At 30.7% G+C, this 22,698-nt stretch overlaps 1 protein-coding gene across 8 annotated transcripts in view; it reads left to right on the top strand.

Moving 5' to 3' along the window:
• The window catches only part of LOC126775188 (protein tramtrack, alpha isoform-like), a 56,955-nt gene that overhangs the window by 27,803 nt on the left and 6,454 nt on the right, over positions 1-22,698 (top strand). Inside the window, exons 1-3 of one of the 8 annotated variants that reach the window (XM_050496992.1) lie at positions 12,288-12,735; positions 13,278-13,445; positions 14,613-15,686. In XM_050496992.1, the coding sequence (XP_050352949.1) occupies positions 14,825-15,686 (862 nt within the window). In that variant the 5' untranslated portion in view covers positions 12,288-12,735; positions 13,278-13,445; positions 14,613-14,824. Of the gene's footprint in view, positions 1-12,287; positions 12,736-12,773; positions 13,460-13,550; positions 13,655-14,612; positions 15,687-16,449; positions 22,585-22,698 lie in introns of those variants that run through there. The other 7 variants (XM_050497029.1, XM_050496996.1, XM_050497005.1 and 4 more) reach the window with 7 other exon arrangements.

Raw genomic sequence — 22,698 nt, forward strand, 5'->3', positions numbered from 1 at the left:
TGTAGATTATTATACTTCGAGAGATCTTAATATTCAATATAAGTACAATTTAAAATAAAAAATAAATTTGCATTTAATTAAAAGCAAGTAATTTGTAGTGCCTACCTAAACCTATACATACTTAATTATATGTCCTATGTTTCTAAAAATAAAACACGATCATAAATACATCAATCAATAATTATTGTAATATTATAGGTATGGCAAAGATAACAAAAGTTTGATACAAAAGTAAACTTTAGTCTTCATAGGTTACCTGGTTACTTCTACGTAGATAGCCCTGCAATAATTTAGCTAAAGGGTATTACTGGGATTCGTGATTTGTCACGTCAATGTAATAATGCAATAACGTCTCTCAATCCTCACTCAGTGAGCGCCCTTTCTCTAATTAAACATTCCTACTTTTACGATATGAATGACGCTGTAATACTTGTTGTGAAGTAGGAAAAATAACGGTTCGTAGAGTGCGCCTTTCTGATGCACACGTGTGGGAAGCGTTTGCCTTTGCGCAACCAAGGCTATGCTCCCAAACTATTGGAGCCGATGGCCCGGCCCGATGGAGAAAGGCGGAATTCAAGAGGCTTTAATGGGGGACCGAAGATTTTGACTATTTCCGTTTCACTTAAAATCTTATTTTACTTAATATTCAAGCTGTTCGCGCGAGTTTTATAACCTTGACTGTATGTTGTTTGAGTTTTTTTAATTATAAAGTAATGCAGATATAGTATTGCGACAATATGCGAGTATTTTGCGCGAGGATAATATACTGCATATTGTATATATTTTGCATTTTTATTACATAATTTGTTTTTGTATCTTAGAAATCGTGACATATGATTGTATTTAAATTCAATAAGCTATGGTTTATTTTGAGAGTAGAATTAAATAAAGATGAAATTCAATAAGATTATTATCAAAGTAAATTTTTCTTATAATAGGTATCCGGTGTATTATATTTCCGTATTTAAATAAAATATTTTCGATTAAATATATTCGATAATACATAATACTTACATTTACAAGTGCATTTACATATTTAAGTGCTTCGAAATTATCTGATTTAGCTTACTAATGACTTGAATGTGTTGCGAAATTATCGAAGCTGACTTCGCACACTTATTCTCTTTAACGAATTCAATTACATGTGCAATTTAAAAGGTGACACTGTATTTGATAAATATATGCTTAATATTGGGGATGATAAAAGTACATCTGACGCGAAGGTCACGATTATCATAAAATAGGTGTTTGTGAAACACGATGACAAAATCATTATATAAGCAAACTCGTTGACTTCATTTGATTATTAATGTGTGATATCCTCATGAATTTTGCAGTTGATTTAAACAAGCATCAATCAAATCAATCAACAGCCAATCGTTTAAATGAAAATAGTAGATCCTACTTTTCTCTTTTTTATAGAATAATGAATCGACTTTATTAAAATATTACACTAAGCTATTCATAACACTACAATTGCTGTCTACATTTAGATCTCAAATATAAGTTACTTTGTGTTTATGACTCCTGAAGTTATTAATCAATCACAAAATGATTTTTGAAACATAATAACATTTTTTTCTTTCTAAGGATTCGCATATATAGCTAGGCCAGATAAAAGTTAGGCCAGGTAATATTTGAAAAAATTACTGTATCATTAATATTTGAAAAAAAAAAAAACTATTTTCCTTATAAATTGTGTATCGCAAACCGGAACCAACCTATAACGCCTGTTTTATTATTTGCTTACGATTTCTATTAACGTATGAATGTGATCAACTGTCACTTATTATTTTTTATCAGAGATTTTCATAATAGCCTTCATATTCTTTTGAAAAAAAAAAAAACAACAAATTAATTGTTTAAATCAAATAACAAATAATGATGATGAGGGAGCACTGAAAAAATTAACCGTATATTCGTTTATCTTTTATCTTCTAAATTCAAGCTCAATAGTTGAACTCTATAAATCCTATAATCTAATCTTCTGAGTAAGGTCTACTCACTAAAATCATCTAGTAAACTATAAATTTAACATGCCAATAACCCAATGTTTATATAGGTAATTTATAAAATTGTCTATGGAATACTTACCTTTGCCGTTTGACCAAAATTCGATTTAAAAAAATGTTTTCAACGATAGACCGTATTAACGCATTTTTATTGTTAAAAAATTGTCGAATTACATGCATAGTTTACAATACTGCTTGTTTTTTAATCACACTACTGTGTTTTATTAATAATATTCGCAATACATTATCCTATGTAATGATTATGATATATCCCGATGTGCTTCTTTCGCTGGTTCTTCTCAGGTCTAAGGTATTTCATTTTGAATCAGGTCATCAAATCATCATACGGTGGTAGATTTATGATAATCAATTAGAAAGTATAATGCTTCTATGTTGAATAGCGATTTTGATTTAATTTGATTTGATTTAAGTGCATGTGAGCATAAATGATTCAAAATAACTTCTCATCTGCCATTTAATTTCCTCGTAGTTTCTACGAAATGGCGATAACCAATTGATAATAATCAATTTTGATATAGCGATATATTTAATCGAAAAGGATAAGTGTGTTAAATATTGCCTGTACAAGTGTCGTCTAAAAGACTAAGATAAAAGCATTTCGAAAAAAGAATTTTTTTTATATATTTTTTTAATATAATTGAATAGGAAGGCGGACGAGCATATGGGCTACCTGATGGAAAGTGGTCACCAACGCCCATAGACATTGGCATTGTAAAAAACGTTAACCATCACTTACATCACCAATGCGCCACCAACCTTGGGAACTAAGATGTTATGTCCCTTATGCCTGTAATTACATGCGACAGTAAACTACTCAAATCAGTTTCAAGCAGTGCAGAATATATTTTTATTTACAGAATACATTCAACGTTATTACGTATCTACGTACTACGTCTGATGGCCCGCCCTGGTTTCGCTTGAATAATATTGATTTTCAATATTTTAAACCTCTCTCGGGAAATACTCTGTTTTATAAAAAGCTATGACGTATGGCTTTATTCTGAGATATAGAAAAACTATTCATTATATTTCGTATGGGCACGATCATTTTCATAAGTAAATATAAAAAAAGCATAAAATTTTATTTTAAATATAAGGTTTCCAACCGTAAACTCAAATATAATTTTTTTATTACGAAACCTACTTAAAATACTCTTCAAATAATTCATAATGTAATAAGGTTAAAAATATAAAGTCTCATACAATTTTATTAAATTAAAAAAACTCCTAATTATTTCCTCTTCGAACGTTTAGTATCCTTATAGTGATTTTAGAAATGTTTAAAGTTCACTCCATCATGTTTTGATGTATAAAATATCGACTTATTTTAAAATTAAACAAACTGACATTCGTTTATTCAACGTACATTCTGATGTTAGTAATCAATCAAGTATACGGACAGACGACATCAACGGATTGAAACTAGACATAAAACATTATGCAACTTGAATTTAAAATTACTTAATGGCGCGAATTATTATTGTTTTTTATTATCATAATAAATCGATTCGCAAATTGCAATAAATACTTATCGATTATTTTTTTATTATATAATATTAAAAAGTATTACTACTGTTTTAAAAGGCTTTTAAGCTAAATTAATTAGCGAGTTTTGACACAACTTGCATGTTATTAACAATAAAATTGAAATCGGAATCAACCTTCTTTTTTGTTTTTTTTAGTGATGGACATTTATCCCAAAATCTAAATTATAAAAATCACCGACACGCGTGTCGCGGAGAGTCATTGACCTCACGTGGAACCACCCTAATTTCACATTCATCTTCTCTCTCTAACCTTCCGCGTTTACTATTTCTATACCGTTCCCGCGGATCATTCTCACGTGCGCGCGCGCCGCACTATGCCATCCGAAGCGCCTATCAAAAAACCTCTGTCCTTTTCTATGACACACTAGACAAACAAACAGATAAAGTGTTGCATAAACAGGTACATGTAAAAAAGGAATAGTTTATATAACAAAGTTAACATTTTTACAAATAATTTTGATCTTTCATTATTTTAGCATATAAAAAAAATAAAATCTCAGTTTTTAATTTATAAGACGACTAATAAAAATGCTAAGCATATAGTAATATTACTTTTTTGTATGGAATCAACATTTTAAACGAGTACATTAAGTGTAAATACCTAGTAATTAGTACAAATTACAAATACTATGTTTTATATTTCTTAGATAAATAATGTAATAGGCCTAGGTGTATGTTGGTTCTCATGGATCCCTATTCTATTCACATTCATCTCTCACTCGACACCGTGGAAACGTAGGAGAAAAGGAACCCACTTTTTTCTATCTTTTGCCGTCTGATCATTCTTTTTCATTTGTTTTGTCGCCGGAGGCTCTGAGAACGCAATGTTACCGCTATTTCGCGTTGAATCCACTCATATAATTTCCTGTTTACAATATTTAATGACGAATATAGAATCACCTACTTATAAGGCATATTATAAATAATATATTAAATTATAAATGTGCATGTTTTCTGATATAATTATGTTAAGATGTAAACGAAAAGTTAATAAGTATTACATTTTGTTATTAATAAATATCTGCATTGAATTTCTACAAAGTATATTTTAATTGAGTTATACTAAATATAAGCAAAAAAATATTTCTATATTCTATGGGGTTTGTAAAGAAATTAAAAACTAAATTGAAACATTGATACGCTACGAAATCGCGTAGGCGTAACCGTACTCTGTTTAACCAAATAAATAAATAACTTAATAAAAACAATATCCACGTACATTGTGATTTTTCAAATCAACATAACCGTAACAACGATCTTATAAACTTTGCGACTTGTGGCCTCTTAAAAAAACATAGATTTCCTCTGTGTGCGAACGTACTTAGCTATATTAACATGAAGTAGGTAGGCGTCGCCTCCCAAGGTCTCACGCCACGATGGTGGTTGCGCAGATTATCTATTTAAGTATACTTACATACACGAACATGTGTTGTATGAACATCATTTGTGCAGCGCAACGTGTAGGAATGATTAAAACCTTTGATCAACACACCGAATCATAAAACGGCTACAAAACGGTACTAAAACTAGACTGCATACATTCGAACTTTTACATTTACCCTACGTTCGTAACGTAGTACATAATTAAAACGCGTGAAAGTAATACTAGGAAGTCATAATTGGAAAAGGAAGATGAGCGTCGGTTTAGTTTACGGACCCAATAACAAGTGTAAATAACGTAATGTGGAAAATTTATCTTTCATGGATTTCATTAGCATATTATTTTAAATTTTCCTTCAATAAAGACAATTCAATTTAAATAATTTGTATTAATATTAATGTTTTATCTTATTTTGTTATAATGCTTGTCGTTATGTGGAATGAGTGAATTATTGTAATACTTTATACCAATTTAAAATTAATATTTAAGGACGACGCGAATAATATAAAGTTTTGCGATCATCAAAATAATTTTAAAATTATCTCGAATTTTCGATACGTGTATGGCAAGTGGGAGCAGTCCCCGAAGGTTGACCTTGCGGCGTGGGAGCCGATCAGCTAGAAATCGGCCCCGTGCTTACGCAATCTCAACCACTCGGGCGCGCCCGCGCCTGCGAGCGCGCGCTCCGTGCCTCGCCATCTTGCCGATACCCTAATGAACTCAATTCTAATTTTTTTCATAACGTTATCTATGTAATTACTTCTTACTAAGGAGTATTTCCTTATTATGCAGTATGAATTGAAAGAGTATTAAATATAAAGGTTTGATAATATCACAAACAATATCAAATACATACATCGTAGTAGATATACAAAACATAAAATAATGCAATATTGCAGGTTTGTCGTGCTCGACATGCGACTCTGTATTCATCTTGCTCCAATTATTATTAAACGCGTTGTATCACATTATAAAAAGTAACAAAATACTTTAACATAATATTTAAATAATGACAATTATTTTTGTTTTGAAAAAGCTTCTTATTGGTTTTGAAAAATAGAACTACTCGAATATAAGCAAAAGTATACGAATCAATGAAGCATGTAACAAAATATTATATGTATCAGGAAAAATAATAAATAAACATTAAGACAAATCAGCTCAGCTCTATACAAAGCTTTACTGGATTTTTTGCATTATTTTCATCAGATCTACATTTTCCATGCTTTCTATATACTTAAAATATAAAATGGTATTTCATTTATTTAAGTATATAATGGTTCCCCTCAATGGACTATATTCACCACCTTTCACTTGTATTTAATATATAATGACATTGAAACGTTTTATATTTTTTAGATAAAATATAGGTTGCGAATTAAACAAATAAGTATAATTTAAATAAAAAACATATGGTAAAGATAAAAATAAAAGTTCGTTCTAATCAAAGTTACCGGAATAATTGCTGACAAGTTGGAAGTGATTTGCTTATTAAGTTTTTCCTTAATAGTGCAACGGCTTAAGGGCCAGCTGGCGATGTGAAAGTAGCTGGTTCAATTCTGACCCCTTGGACGATGTTGTACCCACAAACTTTACGCTTAATTGGAAGGGAATATTAGTAATTTCTTAAAAACAGACAATCCTAGTTACCTTTTGTGTTTATCTCAGAACTACGTGAATGCTACTTTGTGAATTTTTGTCACCAAAAAACAGATTAATTAAGGTGAAAAAATTGTGCGTTTAAAGGACTATAAAGTTCCTAACGTCTATCCATGTAGTTGGTTTATTTTTGAAATGTTCGTAATAACCTATTACTAAATTTCTCTTTAAACATTTTTTTAAACATTTATCAGTAGGCCTTGGTTGGTAGGGTTAATCGATTTACCGGCAAATGTCGAGTTATCGTGAGATAGAATTTGAGCTCATCCGCGTAGTAACGGAATATCTCGCTAACGGGGATCGGTATTGTATCGTCTGTCAGGTGGCTTAAGACTCCATATGATCGTATATAATCTTATTACGATTTATTAAAAAAATAACAATATGTCTGACATATTATTATATGTTCTTTTGTATATGTGTACAAAACACATAATATGAACAGTAGTAACAGAAACTTTAACACTATTATACAATTTTGCATAGAAATATTAAATATTTTGTAAGCAAATTGTTATCTTTAATTAATAAAGTTAAAAGCTTTAAATTAGTATTAGAAAATTAATGTTTTCGTTCATAAAAAATAATATTTTTATATATATTTCTATTTAATTGATGAAAACTAGGAGAGTTTTTATAATTAAAACAATGTTTCTGATTTAATTAAATTTATAATAATAATAAACATCTTTTACAATAATGGGTTCAAAGTACCTACTTATTATTAAAGCATATTTGAATAAAAAATATTTTATTTTGTCAATTGTAAGACCGTATGTTTTAATAATAGTGATTTTATATGTATCACTCAATTAAATTCAGTATATTTTATTGTAATACATAATTTTAAAAATATGTTTATTAATAGTAATAATAGTTACTGTAAAAAGTACGTATTCTTGTTTATATTATCATCCCGAAATAAAGTGTATGTAAAATTTGAGCGCAATCTGTTAGATGAAACTGGTTTTAAATTTACTTATATGATCTGACTCAAACATACTAATAGGTTAACTTAAATGGCTTATAAAAAAATAACGTCATTTATAGAGGCCAAATGATCAAATAGCCACAAGAAAGATTGTAAATTTTATAATAAGCAAGTTATAATGCAAAAATATTTATAAATGATGCGTTAACAATAATTAATATGCTAATTAAATACTTGGTAACTAAACGTAATCTAGATGATTGTAAAATTAATGATGATTTTCTGCTAAAACCGGATTTTCTGATAACGTCCATTATAATATCAATCACTGCAATGGAAACTTATAAGGCATTTAAGTAATAGTTTAAGCATGATTCAAATTTAATAATGAATGAAGGTGATTCATGTAAATTCATTATAGTGAAATGAGTAGAAATAAGGCACATCTATGTAATAAAACATTTGCATTTTCTTCAAAATAACCGAGGGCGCGTGTGCGAACATACATTAATATAAATTTTGCATTCTGCGGCTCTTGACCTACATACGGGGCAAAGTAGTAAAGCACATAACCCCCTTCAGGTCGCTATATTTCAGCCTCAAAAACATCCGTAATTTGATTCAACAAAGCATACTTCACGAGGAAATATATTCGAATATATTTTTTTAAGTTCAATAATTTGTACCGTAATATATCTGACTTGTCGATAATGTATAGGAATGCATGGCTGGATGTTTGATAAGGTCTGGCTCTCACTAGTCTTACCCGCGCCCTTCTGAGAACTGGGAGTTGGTAGCGACAGGACGAGGCACTCCCTCATGACACGCTTTACAAGTATATATATGATACTTGTGTCGTATCGACATGGCTATAACACGAACGGTTCATACTAAATAAACTAATATTACGGCACACGATAATGTATCTAAGGAAATTAGATATACCTGAAACAATTGTAATAATATTTACGCAGTCTTATGCTTATTTAATTTATATTATTGTTTTCAAAAAAATATCAAAGAAAAAATAAAAAAAAGAGTTTCCTCAAATAAATGAATGAATGATTCATCAGCTTATTATCTATTTGCTAATCAGCACACAAACGTAATCTAACGTACATTTTTAACACTGACAGGAAGTGTTTGATAGTAGATGAAGTCAGTCCTATTCTTTATCAAAAATAAAAGGTACATAAGTATTTCAACTCTTTTAATTATAACAATGATTTCGGCAAACTAATAATACGATATACAATTTCCTCTAGATAAGAGAAGGATCGTCTGCAGCCACGACATCGCCTCGGGACGTATCTATCGACGGAGTATGATCTGTTGTTGTTAAATCTCTAACAGTACCCAGCGAAAATTGAGCGTCCGAATCGAGTCAATGAACCGAAACCTCACCGTTAGTCGTACCGATTCAAATCTAGCAGGACGGGCCCTTCTACCTCCCACTATTGCATCTAATTTTTCCAGTCCAAAATTAATGGTCGCGGAATGTAGACGAGATGTTCAAGTTTAAGATATGTCTAGCGGATGTCTGAAATACAACCTTATTAACCAAATTGGTAAAAATGTAAACGGTTTTATTTGTTAAGATTCAAAACATTTTTTGTATAAATTTAATTAATTAAAGTCAGTCAACAGGTGTTATCTTTATCATATTCAGCAGCGTTCTACAAAAATGGACGAAGTAGTATAGTAAAGTGGTATAAAGGTCGTCACGGTGATTACTAGATTTATTTGATTCAACGTATTTTATTATATTTAATGAGATATCATCAGTTTGAGATCAATGTTATAAGAAATGTTCGATCTTACTGACTTCACCACCATTTAAAAATCAGAAGACAAATACGATTGCATACACAACTTTTTTTAAACAATCCGGTTCATCAGCCAATTACTTAAATATTACGACTTTAGAAAACCTTGTTTAGAAGGAGAGTGAAACAATGATGCGTCGTCTTATTTCGAATCATATCAAAATTACATCAAAATAAAAGAAATCGTTTAACTAAAAAGCCGCTAGTAACTTTCATAAGTCTATACATAAGAATAGTACTTTAATCCATTATACATTTAATAAAACCTTCCATAGACGTAAGAGTAAATTTATACATGTTGTGTTGTTCATGAAAATATCACATTGTTATATACAGGTATTCTGGGGAAAAGGAAAATCAAGATTCTATTTTTATGTCGGTTAAGAAATAAAAACATTTGCAAATGACGGGTAAATAAGATAAACGCGGCGACAGTGCAAAGACATATTGGGTGAAGATGAAATCGTCTCCCGTACCGAATGAGAGTGCACACGTCTGTTAGAAAGCTAAAGGATTTCTTTTTGTTCGCAGCTCTTACCACTCTCGTAGTTTTAACAGTTATCCACAGCTCTCTGTAAGCCGTTACGAAGATTCCGCTTATTCATTGGACGTTCGGACACCCAAAGTTTAGGTATTTCACACCACGTTTACTATTACTGTTTTTGATTACTCATTTTATAAAATTAGTCTAGAGACTATTACGATCTTAAAATAAAAATATAATAAGACCACTTTTTGCTGTTACAAACAGTTGTATGAAGGAGGATAATACATTTTGGAAACTTAAGAGTAAAAATAACTGGTGTATATTCTATATTAAATATTTGGAATGACTTAACTGCTCATTTTCAATATTTTAAAATAACCACAAATGCAAAACATATTTAAGTATATGGTTGGCAACAAAATTGCAATATACATAACACTACTGGCGTTGCCAATGTTTGTGGGAGGACGCGACTTTAACATTTGGTGGCACACCTTCCATACAATAGAAATATCGGATTTAGCTTTGATTAAAAAATACTGTCTCATGTTCTTAGTTAAAATAATATTATAAATATGATATATTATATCAAAAGTATTCAAATATATAATTGAAGTTGGATAAAAAAACTTTATAGAGTATCAATACAGATGTATATTGATGCATGTTTGCACAGGTTATACAAACATATGTTTTCTCTATTAATACAAGAATACTTGCTTTTAGATAAACAAATGATTCGTAAACTTTTTTTACGTATGGCTCATAATTTCAGTATCCAGGATTTCAGGGCACGTTTATTACTCGGAAAGTGTAAACCTTTATGCACCAACCTCGTGAAAACTAGGTCAGCTCTGGGTAAGGACTTCAGCTCAGTGACACGATAACCTAGGTCAGGTCGCCACTGAATTACTCTTGCCGGCTCGAAATCGATACAAAAGCTTTTATTTTCCGAGTTTTCGTTGTTACGGAAATATCATAATTGGGTTCGCATTTTAAAAGTACGGTCAAAAATGAGGTTTTAATACAAAAAAAGTATTAAATTTTACGGTTTGACTTACTGACTGACTTTTCTTATAAATACAATTTATTAATTTGTGTGTGAATTTTCTAGAAGATGCTGGGTATATTTTTAAAAGAGGTTTATGAAATTGATATAAAGTTAAAGTGGTTGTGTTCAAAGCTGTTCGTAGATGAGAATACAATTAGTATTTAAATTCCGTTTTGGTCTTTACTAGTAATGAAAATTATATTTATATAAAGTATATTTTCGATTTGATATATATATATATATAAAGTATATTTTCGATTTGATTAAGCATTTTTTTTCAATTTAGGTATAATTTTTACTTTTTACAAACTATATATCTACTTAACCGAGTAAGACAGAATAAATAATAATAGTTATGAAATGTATTTTAAATTAATTTATTAATTTTTAAAAGGTTTGGGTTATTATAGAAATAAATGACAATTGAAATACAGTAGGTATTTGATATTGCGTAATTGATAAAATAATAAAAAATAAAGGTCAGTTGAGGCTCATTTACTAATATTTATTTATTAATTGATATTTTAATCGTAACAATAATTAATGTCGATACTTAATTATAACATTATGCAATGGAATTTTAAACGTAATTTAATATTAAGTACTTTCGTCAAACATTAAAATGTACTAAAATTAGAATAATATTTTAAATACTAATAAAACATAATTAAAAAAAACAAATCACATAACTTTTTGTTGTTTTATTTTCGGAAAATCACGTGAATGCCAGATAGGATAGCGAAACGAATTGAAATCTGTTAAATGTCATGTCAATGAATGATATACCCTATTTTCGTTGATAGGTTAGAGATAAAATTTGTGATAAACGCGTTTCAATACTTTTGATCTCGATGTAACGTGCCACCCCTGACAGGAGTGCTTATGATACTCGTATGTAATGCACTAACCAAATAAAAAATTATCTAAATATAATGATTAGTTTTTAATTTTAAAACTATCTATCTAAACTATATCTAAACTATATATCTATGGAGAACGTTTTTAAAAAAATAGGTACGGCTTAAGTATATCGATATTTTTCAGTAGAGGCAAACTGCATTTAAATTATTTGAATTGATATTTCAATCATTTGCGTGTGTTTAATTATATCTGTTTATTATTTCGTATTTAAAAACCAAAATCAGAGCACGTGGGTTATACGGCTAGTAGTAGCCGTCTTTTAATCTGAACCCTACCCTGACGAAGTAATCCGTTCCCATCATCCAGGACGTTAATGCTTTGCTGCGCGTTAAGCGTTTTCCTCGATTCACTTTTGTAACTTTCTAACCCTGTGCCGGAGTGGAGCGGCAGGGAGGGGCGCGCGCGGGTGCCAGAGAGAGGGTACCGACCTCATTGCCCATTGCCACTCCTCCCGCCGAGGCGGCAGGCCATTTTTATTAAAAACACTTCCGAGTCACAAATCGCGCGCGGACTTTTACGTTCAATTATCCTTAAACCCTTGAAAAGTAAAATTAAAATGTATAAAAATTAAATGCTATAAACGAAGTGGACAATTAAATACTAACAGTTAATTTAAATGGATTTATTTCGTTTGAGTGTTTTTAAAGTGTGAATTTTAATTAAAAATAAATAAATAACAGTGCGCCCCGCGGTCTATTTTCCGTACGGTATCGCGTGCGTTCGGTTGCGAAAAGTGGTGGAGCATCGGGCATCTCCGGCGGCGATCGCCGATAGGAAGGCGTCCAACTCACCCCGCCCGCGCGCAACAGAGACAGAGAACGCTGCTGACATGGCGACAACACGAATGGATTGATGTTTTTCACGTGGAAAACTCATCCCTTGAATATGTACATGTAAAGGTACGTCGGTGATGAAGTTAATGTAATACATTATGTCGTTTTATTAGTCACTGAATTTTATTTTTAAACATTTATACATTATAGAATGAAATGTGAGCAATGAGAAGATGAGAAGGCTTTATTTTTATATTGATTATCCTATATTTATTTTTAAACGCGTGGCTTTTAAAAATACCTTACCCGTTAAAAAATATCGATTTAAGATAAGACATGTGGCACGTTAAATAATATTTTTTGTAAGAGTCGATTTAATAAATAGGATTAGTCATCTGTTATAGGTACCGGCCTCGCCCCTATCATGCAAATGTAAAACGTAATTGCTAATACGGTATATCCCGGTCATTAAAAATCACTGGCAAATATAAACTAGCTACCCCAATAATGTCTAGTAACGTCGGATTATTTCCCAGTAGCGCAAGGGCGATCTCGGTTGCAGGAGAGTAAATCAATAAATTTCAATAAATCAATATTTTACCGTGCACCCTGCGCTGAATATATCCGCTGCCGCCATTTCGATGATGACGACGTATTTTTTGTGAGAGATATTCGAGTAGCGGAGCGAGTCGGTGTTCGCCGCGCGGGGTTGCGGGCTGCGGCCGTCAGTCGTCGGGTGAGCGGGGTGCGACGTAAACGCGGACTCGGACTATGGCGGAAGGGCTGATCCTCATTCCCATAAAAGGGTCGAGTTGATTGTGGTGCAGATACGTGTGGTATGTTTTCTTATGTTAGTGCAGTGATATAATTATTCGCAAACTGTTCTTATCTCATCGTATCGGTTGAATTAATGTGTATATCGTAGGTAATAATGCCATTGTGATGACGTAATGTAACGCGCTCGACTGGGTGCGTAGTAATAATTCGTGCGCCCGTTTATACCGCGATAACATTTGTGGTCAGCACCTGTGGATGTGGAACAAATGTAATGTTTTCAAGGATTTAATAAATTCCCACAGGTTCTAATTGGATTCTAATAGGATTTCGGATATTACGATTTGTTTTTTCGCGGGCTTAATTTATCTGTGTATCGTTCATGTAAGCTTTCAACGGTGATGTATTTTGCATACGATAGTAACGTTTTTTGTAGGTATGATGATTATATATACCTAGCGTTTACACGTATAATGTTTTCCTACTGCAGTGCGCTCGGCGATGCACAGAGTCGCCTCCCGCCGCTAGAGGCGCCCTCGATTTTTTTAACCTTGATTGAATCTACGAAGTATCTAAGTACTGGATTATTCACGACTAGCTTTAAATAAAATGTTTATTATCTTTTATCGTTTATACCCTTGAACTCTGTATTTTGTTTTGGAATTATTAAACTACTGCAAAAAAATCTAAATTTACAACCTAATAAAATGTGTATATTTTTTTTCTTTTTCGATTTATTATAATTGATTAATGAATCTACAGTAAAATTATATGATTTTGTTGGGCGCTATTGTTTCTTTTTCTGTCTATGTTCTATAATTTAAATACATGATATTCGTGATTTAGAAATTTTAAATGTTTTGTCGAATGTGCTGACGAAACTTTATCGCAATAGCAAATCTTTTCATTATAGAGTTTATATTTTAAATGTTTACAAGATAACAACAACAAAATAATTGCATTATAATTACAATGTTTGACTGAATAGTTTCACATGAATAAATTTTAAAATTGAATTATTCATATATGGAGAATATAAGATGTCTTTAATTCTGATTTGTTTTTTTATTCTTAATTTTTAAAATAATTCATTAACATTTGTCTGCTATATTTCTTACTCATATCGGCGAATTATTGAATGGACGCATTTAGAAATCAAATTTGTTTGGCTATTGATTTAAATGCACTTTAATTTGTCGATTGTTAAACATATTGTCTCTCCTTTACAGAACTCCCTGCGCCCATCACAACGAAAGCACTAACACTATGAAACAAATTAAAGATGGCTACTAAGTAAACATTATTCATTGTTAAAGATTTGTTGTATTGTTCATGAAATAAGAGAGAATACTTATGTATACATCATTGAAATATTGTTGATAGCTTCTAAGGCAGGACTGGTATTTATCATATCTTTTGGAGAAAGATAAAAAGTGTAAAAATGGCTACGCAAAGATTTTGTTTGAGGTGGAACAACCACCAGACCAATATGTTGTCAGTGTTTGATCAGCTACTACACGCAGAAACGTTCACTGACGTAACTCTGGCCGTAGAAGGTCAATTGCTTAAAGCACATAAAATGGTTTTATCGGCTTGTAGTCCATACTTTCAAGCTCTCTTTGTTAATCACCAAGAGAAACATCCTATTGTTATTCTAAAGGATGTTCCATACTCTGATATGAAAAGCTTACTGGATTTTATGTACAGAGGAGAAGTCAGCGTCGACCAAGAACGTTTGACCGCATTCCTTAAAGTTGCCGAGAGTTTAAGAATAAAAGGACTAACAGAAGTGAACGAGGAAAAATGCGATATACCTGCATTAACTAACTCGTTAATTCAACAACAACAGACTAACACATCTGCACATACTTCTCCGCCTCAATTACACAGAATACATCCTTATGTACATCAAAAGAGGCCGGCATCTGGTATTCCTAGCGGAGGAGCACCCCCTAATTTATTGATGCCTTTATTGGGCAATGCTTTAATGCAACCGAAGCGAAAACGAGGTCGACCCAGAAAGTTGAGTGGCAGCTCGAGTGACGCCTTAAACGCAGCCGCCAGTCCACCTGGTGAATTTATTCCGGAATCTGCATCACATGCATCTTCAAACAGAGCGGGAGATCAATTACTACGTGGCTCGCCAGAAATGTTAGAGGTGAAAATGTCAATGGATGGATTTAACGCGGAAGATGGGGCAACATCGGGCGGTGAAGATGGTGGAGAGGCGCTAATGATCGACGAAGGTGACGACGCTCAGTCGAATGAGGCTCCTACATCTGGCAAAGATTCTGAATCAGCAGGTACGTGACGTTAGAACTTTATTTTTAAGTTTTCGTCCTTAGCTCTTTGTAGAAATAATTAGATTAAGTTATCCTTTTTTTGATATTTTGAACGAAATAATCGGTTTCATTAGATCAAATCAATAAAGCGAAAAATTATGTCAATTGTACATTATCGTGAAAGAAAATAAGATAATTTTCGCTTATCTTTTGTAAATATTTTAATCTTCCTTTCCATTTACCTAACACCGTTTAAGATAATTAAAATATCACGAAATTTTAAAAGAGAAAAGCTACTGGGATATAAGCTTTGATGTTAGGATGTAACAAGTGAAAAGTGAAGTGTAATTAAAATAACTATATTATATTTATTTAAAGTTTATTCTGAAGGGGTAAGTGATAATCTCTCAAATTTTTATGACGTACATATTCGAGAAAAGAAATGCTTATTACTTCTACAAGACATAACTATTGCTTGCTTTTCTGCTTTCGGGGAGAGCTATTAGAGGAATGGCCAGGGGCAATTTCGGTGTGGTAATGGTTTGAGCAATATATTTTCACTCTTATAATTTTTTAAAACTCAATATATTATTTACATGAGAAACGGGAAAACAAACAAGGCTTATTCCCAATAGCTTTCCTTCATTTAAGGCTTAATTGGAAATATTATAGTTTTTATTCTTAGAAGTTACGTGCTAAAATATTTCCAATTTATTTTTCATCAAATACCTTAAATGTATAAAAGACTATTCAGAAAGTAAGACATTATATTGTCAAATTTCAGATGTAGAAAAACAACCAAAAGAGGAAACTCACCATAGTTTTCCATCGAATGGTCCGGTTTTGTCTATTGAAAATGGATCTATCAAACAGGAGCCTACTTCTGAAACTACTGACGAATATAATGAGCCGATCGAATACAAATACAACCCAGACAGAAGCCGTGAAAATTCTAACTCTCGGGATGGTCCGGTAAAGGATGCAGATGACAAAACAAGACTAGGTCGTAATTTAAAGCCAAAGAATAGTAAAAAATTACTACCCCAAATGTCTAAATTTAGAGCTCGAAGCCTATTCAATCAACTCTCCGGTTTGTCTAATTTGAATCCCGCTCTTAACAGCTTCGATAAATTCCCCCCTGAGACCGTTCTCATGCCTGCGCTTGCTACTCAATTGTTCGCGGCTGAATTAGAACAAAATAATTTGAATATGGCCAACAACGAAGTTTCCGATTTAGCGCAGACTAATTGGGAGCATCGCATATTCCCGTCGCCTATTAGAAAAAATAACATCGGTAACGTTGGCAATTACCACGAGGACACTAACGAATCTGTACGGGACTATTGTATCAAGGAAGGTGAAAATGTATTCAGATGCAAAATTTGCGCAAGAGTTTATACTCACATTAGCAATTTCTGTCGACATTATGTCACCTCCCACAAAAAAGACGTCAAAGTTTTTCCATGTCCGATTTGCTTTAAAGAATTTACTCGAAAGGATAATATGATAGCCCATCTAAAAATCATTCACAAAAATCAGCCAAATGCCAATGAGCAAACGGCAAAGCAAGAGTCTTAATTAGACAAAAGAGGCGTTATATGCTAATTAAAAATATTATTTTAAAAGATCTGATTTAATGTTTAATTCAATCATAAGGAAAACTAGATTATGAATTCATTAATAGCGTTTAAAGTGTAGATTGCAATTGAATAGGCGTTCGAGTTCTAAGTTTCACGATATAACAATAAGTTTGTTGGTATTTTAAGCGACAAAAGTCGTTTGTTGTTATATTAATCTATTTATTTATGTTGTTCCATTTGTTTCTCAGAGTGCTGAACTTCAAAGAGATTTATGAAAATTTCTATAATTTACTTGTTATTTTGCACTCACTTGTTACTTAATTTTATTACTTACAAAAATTTCAGGGTACAAAGTAACTACTCACGGTGATCGTTAATTCAAACGTAGTCTATTCGATTACACGCAATTCTCATTGAACTGAATTAGTTAGTGTAGTTTAGAAGTTATTTTTACGAGTATACCAATGGCGGAGCCTTTTTTAAACTTAAAATTAGTATAAATTATATTTATTAAGGTTCTGACTATTTAATATTTCCTGAAGAGAGGCTATGCTCTAAAAAAGGTTAACTAAGGCCATTTTCAGTAGTGGTGTGAAATGCATTTTCATTTAACTTGCCTTATTAGTGATCTTAGTTTTATAATTTACAATAAAACTTCTCCGAAGTAAAACTCAACACGGGCTATGATTTTAATTTGTAGATTTTGTTAAGGTTAATTTAAAATAGTTTATCGATGTTGAAATGTTTGGTTGTAAACGTTATTCTATTCAAAATAGACCATAATACACGATGGCCGAAGAAGATAGAATAGCTTACAATAAATCTCATTGATAAAAAGGTAGCGTAGGTTCAGTTCCATAAAATGTACGCAGCTTCATCAGTAGTAAAAGAGTAACTACTATTTTCCATTTTTCTTCTTTCGTTATCGAGATGCATGTATATTTATACACTTTACATACATATATCTATAGGTCAATTATGTACCTTCTGTAAACAAGTATCTGTCAAAGACAATATTTTAATATAACCGTAGGGGGAAACATATATATATATAAACGATATAAAGAGGGACGTTATATGTAACAATCAAATTTAAATAACTCTCCTACCAATTTCATGTTATAGCAGATTTATAACTTGTATGAAAGTTAAAATATTATCGTTTAGTTTTGTAAATAATACTTAAACGACGAAATGTTTGTTGTAAAAAGTGATTTTAGCAAGGTGCTTTGTGAAAAATTTAAAAATACTGGAACCATGAGATGATTTGTAAATTCTATTTTAGTAGAAATCAAAATGCCTTAAATATATATTAGGGAATCGTACTTATTAAATTATTTAGTTAAATTTAGAGGCAAAGTAGTCTTCCATATAATGATAGCAACACATTATCGGTTCAGTTGTTGAATAAAAATTTGAATAAAAAAATATTCGGATACATTGTCAAAAATATTAGTCTCTTAGCCAAGTTTACACTTATACACGTTGCGGGGCTATAGTTTGTGAGGAAACAAAACAATGCAAGCGAGTCGTGACGTTGGACGACTGCAGGTTACAAGTGTAGACAAAGCATAAAATTTTAACATTACGTTGTCGACCCAAAAACAAACCGTTTCCAATTTAATACGTAGTAGGTCCAGGGAACGCTTGCCTATTAGTGTGCCTTTACTTGTATATTAATAAGTTAAATCGACTACTAGGTGACTAAGAAATTTCAAAGAATATTATGTATAATTATTTATTTTCATTATTCAAAGTTTACAATCTACTTTAAGAAGCTTCCTTAGGATTATAGAAACCTCTAGGCCCAAGTAGTTAAATACGATGTTTATAGTTAAATTTAGGGATATCATCTCATGTTTCCCACTTTATATGAAAAATCGGAACAACTCGTAAATATAAAAAAAAAAAAACATAATATAAAAAAATCGAGGCGATTTCTTCGCCTTGTTAAAAATGTTAAGACTGTTGAATTCATATAAACGAATTTATTGTACCTTTCATAATCTTTATATGAAAAATTTATCTTTGAACATGGATAGGTACTTAAAGGGAAATTTAGATATATTAAAAGGTGAGGCTATTATTGGATGTTTCGAAATACTTAAAGATAGTCAATTTAGCCAGTGCCTAAACTTAAAACGTGTAAAATTGAACTCCTTTAACATTTCCTTAATTAAAACCAGGTAACGTTCTCCTTTCAGAGTTCCTTCATTTAATTCTATACAAATAAAGTATAAATTCTATTGTATTTGTTATAAACAATTATGAAATGTATATTTATGTTAATGAGAAATATCTTATTTAGAATATCTTATTTCTATATCGATGGAACATTATTTAATTAAAGCTATATCATCAATTGGTGCTAAATTAAACTTAAGGCGACGTCACATGTGATGTGACATTAAAAAATGTCCCCTAAAGTGTATGTTGTTTGTTAATATTGTTATTTTAAAAAACATCTTGTGTTGCCCTTATTATTTTTATCTTTAAAAAAACAAATTGTTTTCATTGGGGCTTCAGAAAATGTGCAGCTATCGACATTTTATATGTATACATGAGAATTTTATGAGCAGATGCTATATGTATATATATTATATCATTATATATATATAACATTACAGATTATAATATATTGACATATTTTTAACATTATTATAACACAGATTTAAAATAGATTTATTCATCAGCCGTTTCATTGTTAAAGAATATATATGCTTATAATATTACAAAATATATTAAATTCTTAAAATTTTGTAGGGAAATTATCAAATTTGCAGAGAATAAATTATATAATTAATTATGGCATTAAACTAATTACAATGATTATTTATTTTCTATTGTAATGTTAATATTGACTATTGTAACTTAGAGAGGTGTTTCAACAATAATTTCAAGTCATAACTAGCTGAATTTTTACATATTATATGAACATTTTAATAATATATAACTAGGTTAATTTCAAAATCAGTTGATGAAAAATAGGTGTACAATAATCAAAAGCTCCATTTTGTCAATTGAGTCAAGTCGATTGACGGCCTTTATTATAAACGTTGCTTAGCGGGTGTTCAGTTAAACACTGATTTCTCACTTTCTGTCATCATTGATTTCACATTCGAAAGAAGAAGACGCAGCATTTTTTAACTAATCACCCCTAAACGACATTTATAGATAAATGTGTAGGTTTTTTATTGTTTTGTGATGGAAATATTCATATAATAAAAGATTTATTTGTCAGACTTGTTATAAAAGCGATTGACAAAATGAGCCAATCTTTAGACATATTTTTGAAAGATAAAGTTTTTGGTTAAAAAATTACAATGCAGGTTTTGTTAAACAATTGTTTATTGGATAACAAAGTCATAGAACAGTACGAAGTTCTTATTATTGAAAAATGTTTTCGAATCGTAGATAATTTTCGGTCTTAGGTTAAGAATAGATTGCAGCAGTTTAAATTCCAATCAAGAAGTGAGAGTAAAAAATTAGACCGTTCTACACCTCTCGTAAGTATTTTTAAATAAAACTATACAAATAAATATTTTATCTTAACATGACACAGTAAATTTGACGCAAAATATTATTAAATTATATAACATAGTTCTTAGCCAAATGTTGACTCCATATTTTTTGTTATTTGCACATAGACAATAGCAAATGCAAAGTGTAAAGTTTAGACAAATTTAGATTCGAAAGCTACACGACATAGAATTATTTGTTATTGAAAGAAATACGATCGTATACAATAAGGTGTTAATTACTATTTTTAGAATCTTTAAAGAAAATAATAAAAGTTAAAGCTAAACCGAATGTTTTCTATTAATGTTATTGTTTGCTTTTGTTCCATTCGTTATTTTATTTTTTCTTTTATACCTTTTTAATTTATTGTGACTTTTTGTAAAGGCATATTATTAACGGATCAATTTAATCAAAATGTTATGATATTTAAAATGATTTTTATGAACGTGTAGAGTTGATTTAAATGTTATAAAAGTTAATAATACGCTTTCCTTATGCCTTATTATGTTTCTGTTATATTTGTTACAAGTACTTAGTTTCTATTATAAATCTGTATCCAATATTATGGCCGCACATATTGGACAAATATATTTCCACATTTCGTTAATCTAAACTACAATAAATTGATGATGCTACGACTTTACCTTAAAGCGTACCTTTTATGGTGATATCAGCAACGATGCTTATTACTTTATTATATAAAATTATTCAAACTTTATTGAAGAATAAACTATGTTTAATAGTAGCAAAGTAACAACACGGGTTATTAGTAAAGATTAGTTTAAGTTATTTATAATATTATAGGCATAAATTGTGTTGTTTACAATGGAGTGAATTTTCTATTCGGTAGAAAACTAGTAGTCACGAAGAGAGGACTGATCAGGTAGGTATGTTGTCATATGATACTACTCACGTAGTCGGTGTGGTTAGAGCTAGTTACGTTAACATGCTTTCTATGTTGCTCAAATTGACGCTATGCGATAACAAAGTATTTTTGGTTCAGTACAAATTGTTGCTTTTGTATTTTTTATTTTAAACAATAGATTTAGATGTCTTGTAAAATGTAATCCACTACGAGGCTATGTTATTTGGTTATGTTAAAACGATGATGGCAGCTATTATTCATAATTACTTAAAAATAATCCTTGCCAGAATTTCACTTGTCTATCTCAACTGAATAACCCACCTTATGTGATCTTATGAGCTAAGGAAAACTAATGCGTTATTTTATATAAATAATGCACCCACACTTGCCGAAATAGTTCCAAATGCAAACACTTGAGTCCTATTTTTAACATAGTGAAAACTATCTTTTTTGTTACATTATTTTTTTAATTTATTACGTAGACTTAATGATTATTTTATATAGTTTTAGAAGTTTGACTTTACTGGAATCCATTGTTTTATCCAAATGTTTTTTTTTTGTAATTTTCTATAACCACTGCCTAGTGTTTACTCAAAGGAAAAAATTATTTTGCACAGCATAAATTTTTATTTTGTATCTAAAATATTCATAGGAATATCGATAATTTCTACTTATATTTTATGTTTTAAATTTTTATTTTTGTTTCTAGTTTGATATATATTTTATTTAAGGATTCATATTTGGACGAGTTTGTCATTGTAATGTATTTGTACAGTAATACGAGCTTTATCAGTAAAAAAAAACATTGGTGCTACTTATTTCTTCAGCAATATTAAGTTAATTTATTTTGACGAACTTGTCTTTCGTAGTTCCATCTATCACGTGGTTTTCGTTTTTATCATGGTGTAATTATTTTCGTCATACAATTTGAACAAATAAATATTAATATATTTTCGTCTTTTGTTTCTTTTATTCGCCTTTGGTTATACCCATTTTTATTTTCCATTGCTAAATTACGTTTTCATTTTATTTTCTTTTGTAGATCTTCTGTTGTATGTGTATGTTAATA

This window comes from Nymphalis io, chromosome 2 (genome assembly GCF_905147045.1).
Source record: "Nymphalis io chromosome 2, ilAglIoxx1.1, whole genome shotgun sequence".
NCBI classification, from domain to species: domain Eukaryota; kingdom Metazoa; phylum Arthropoda; class Insecta; order Lepidoptera; family Nymphalidae; genus Nymphalis; species Nymphalis io.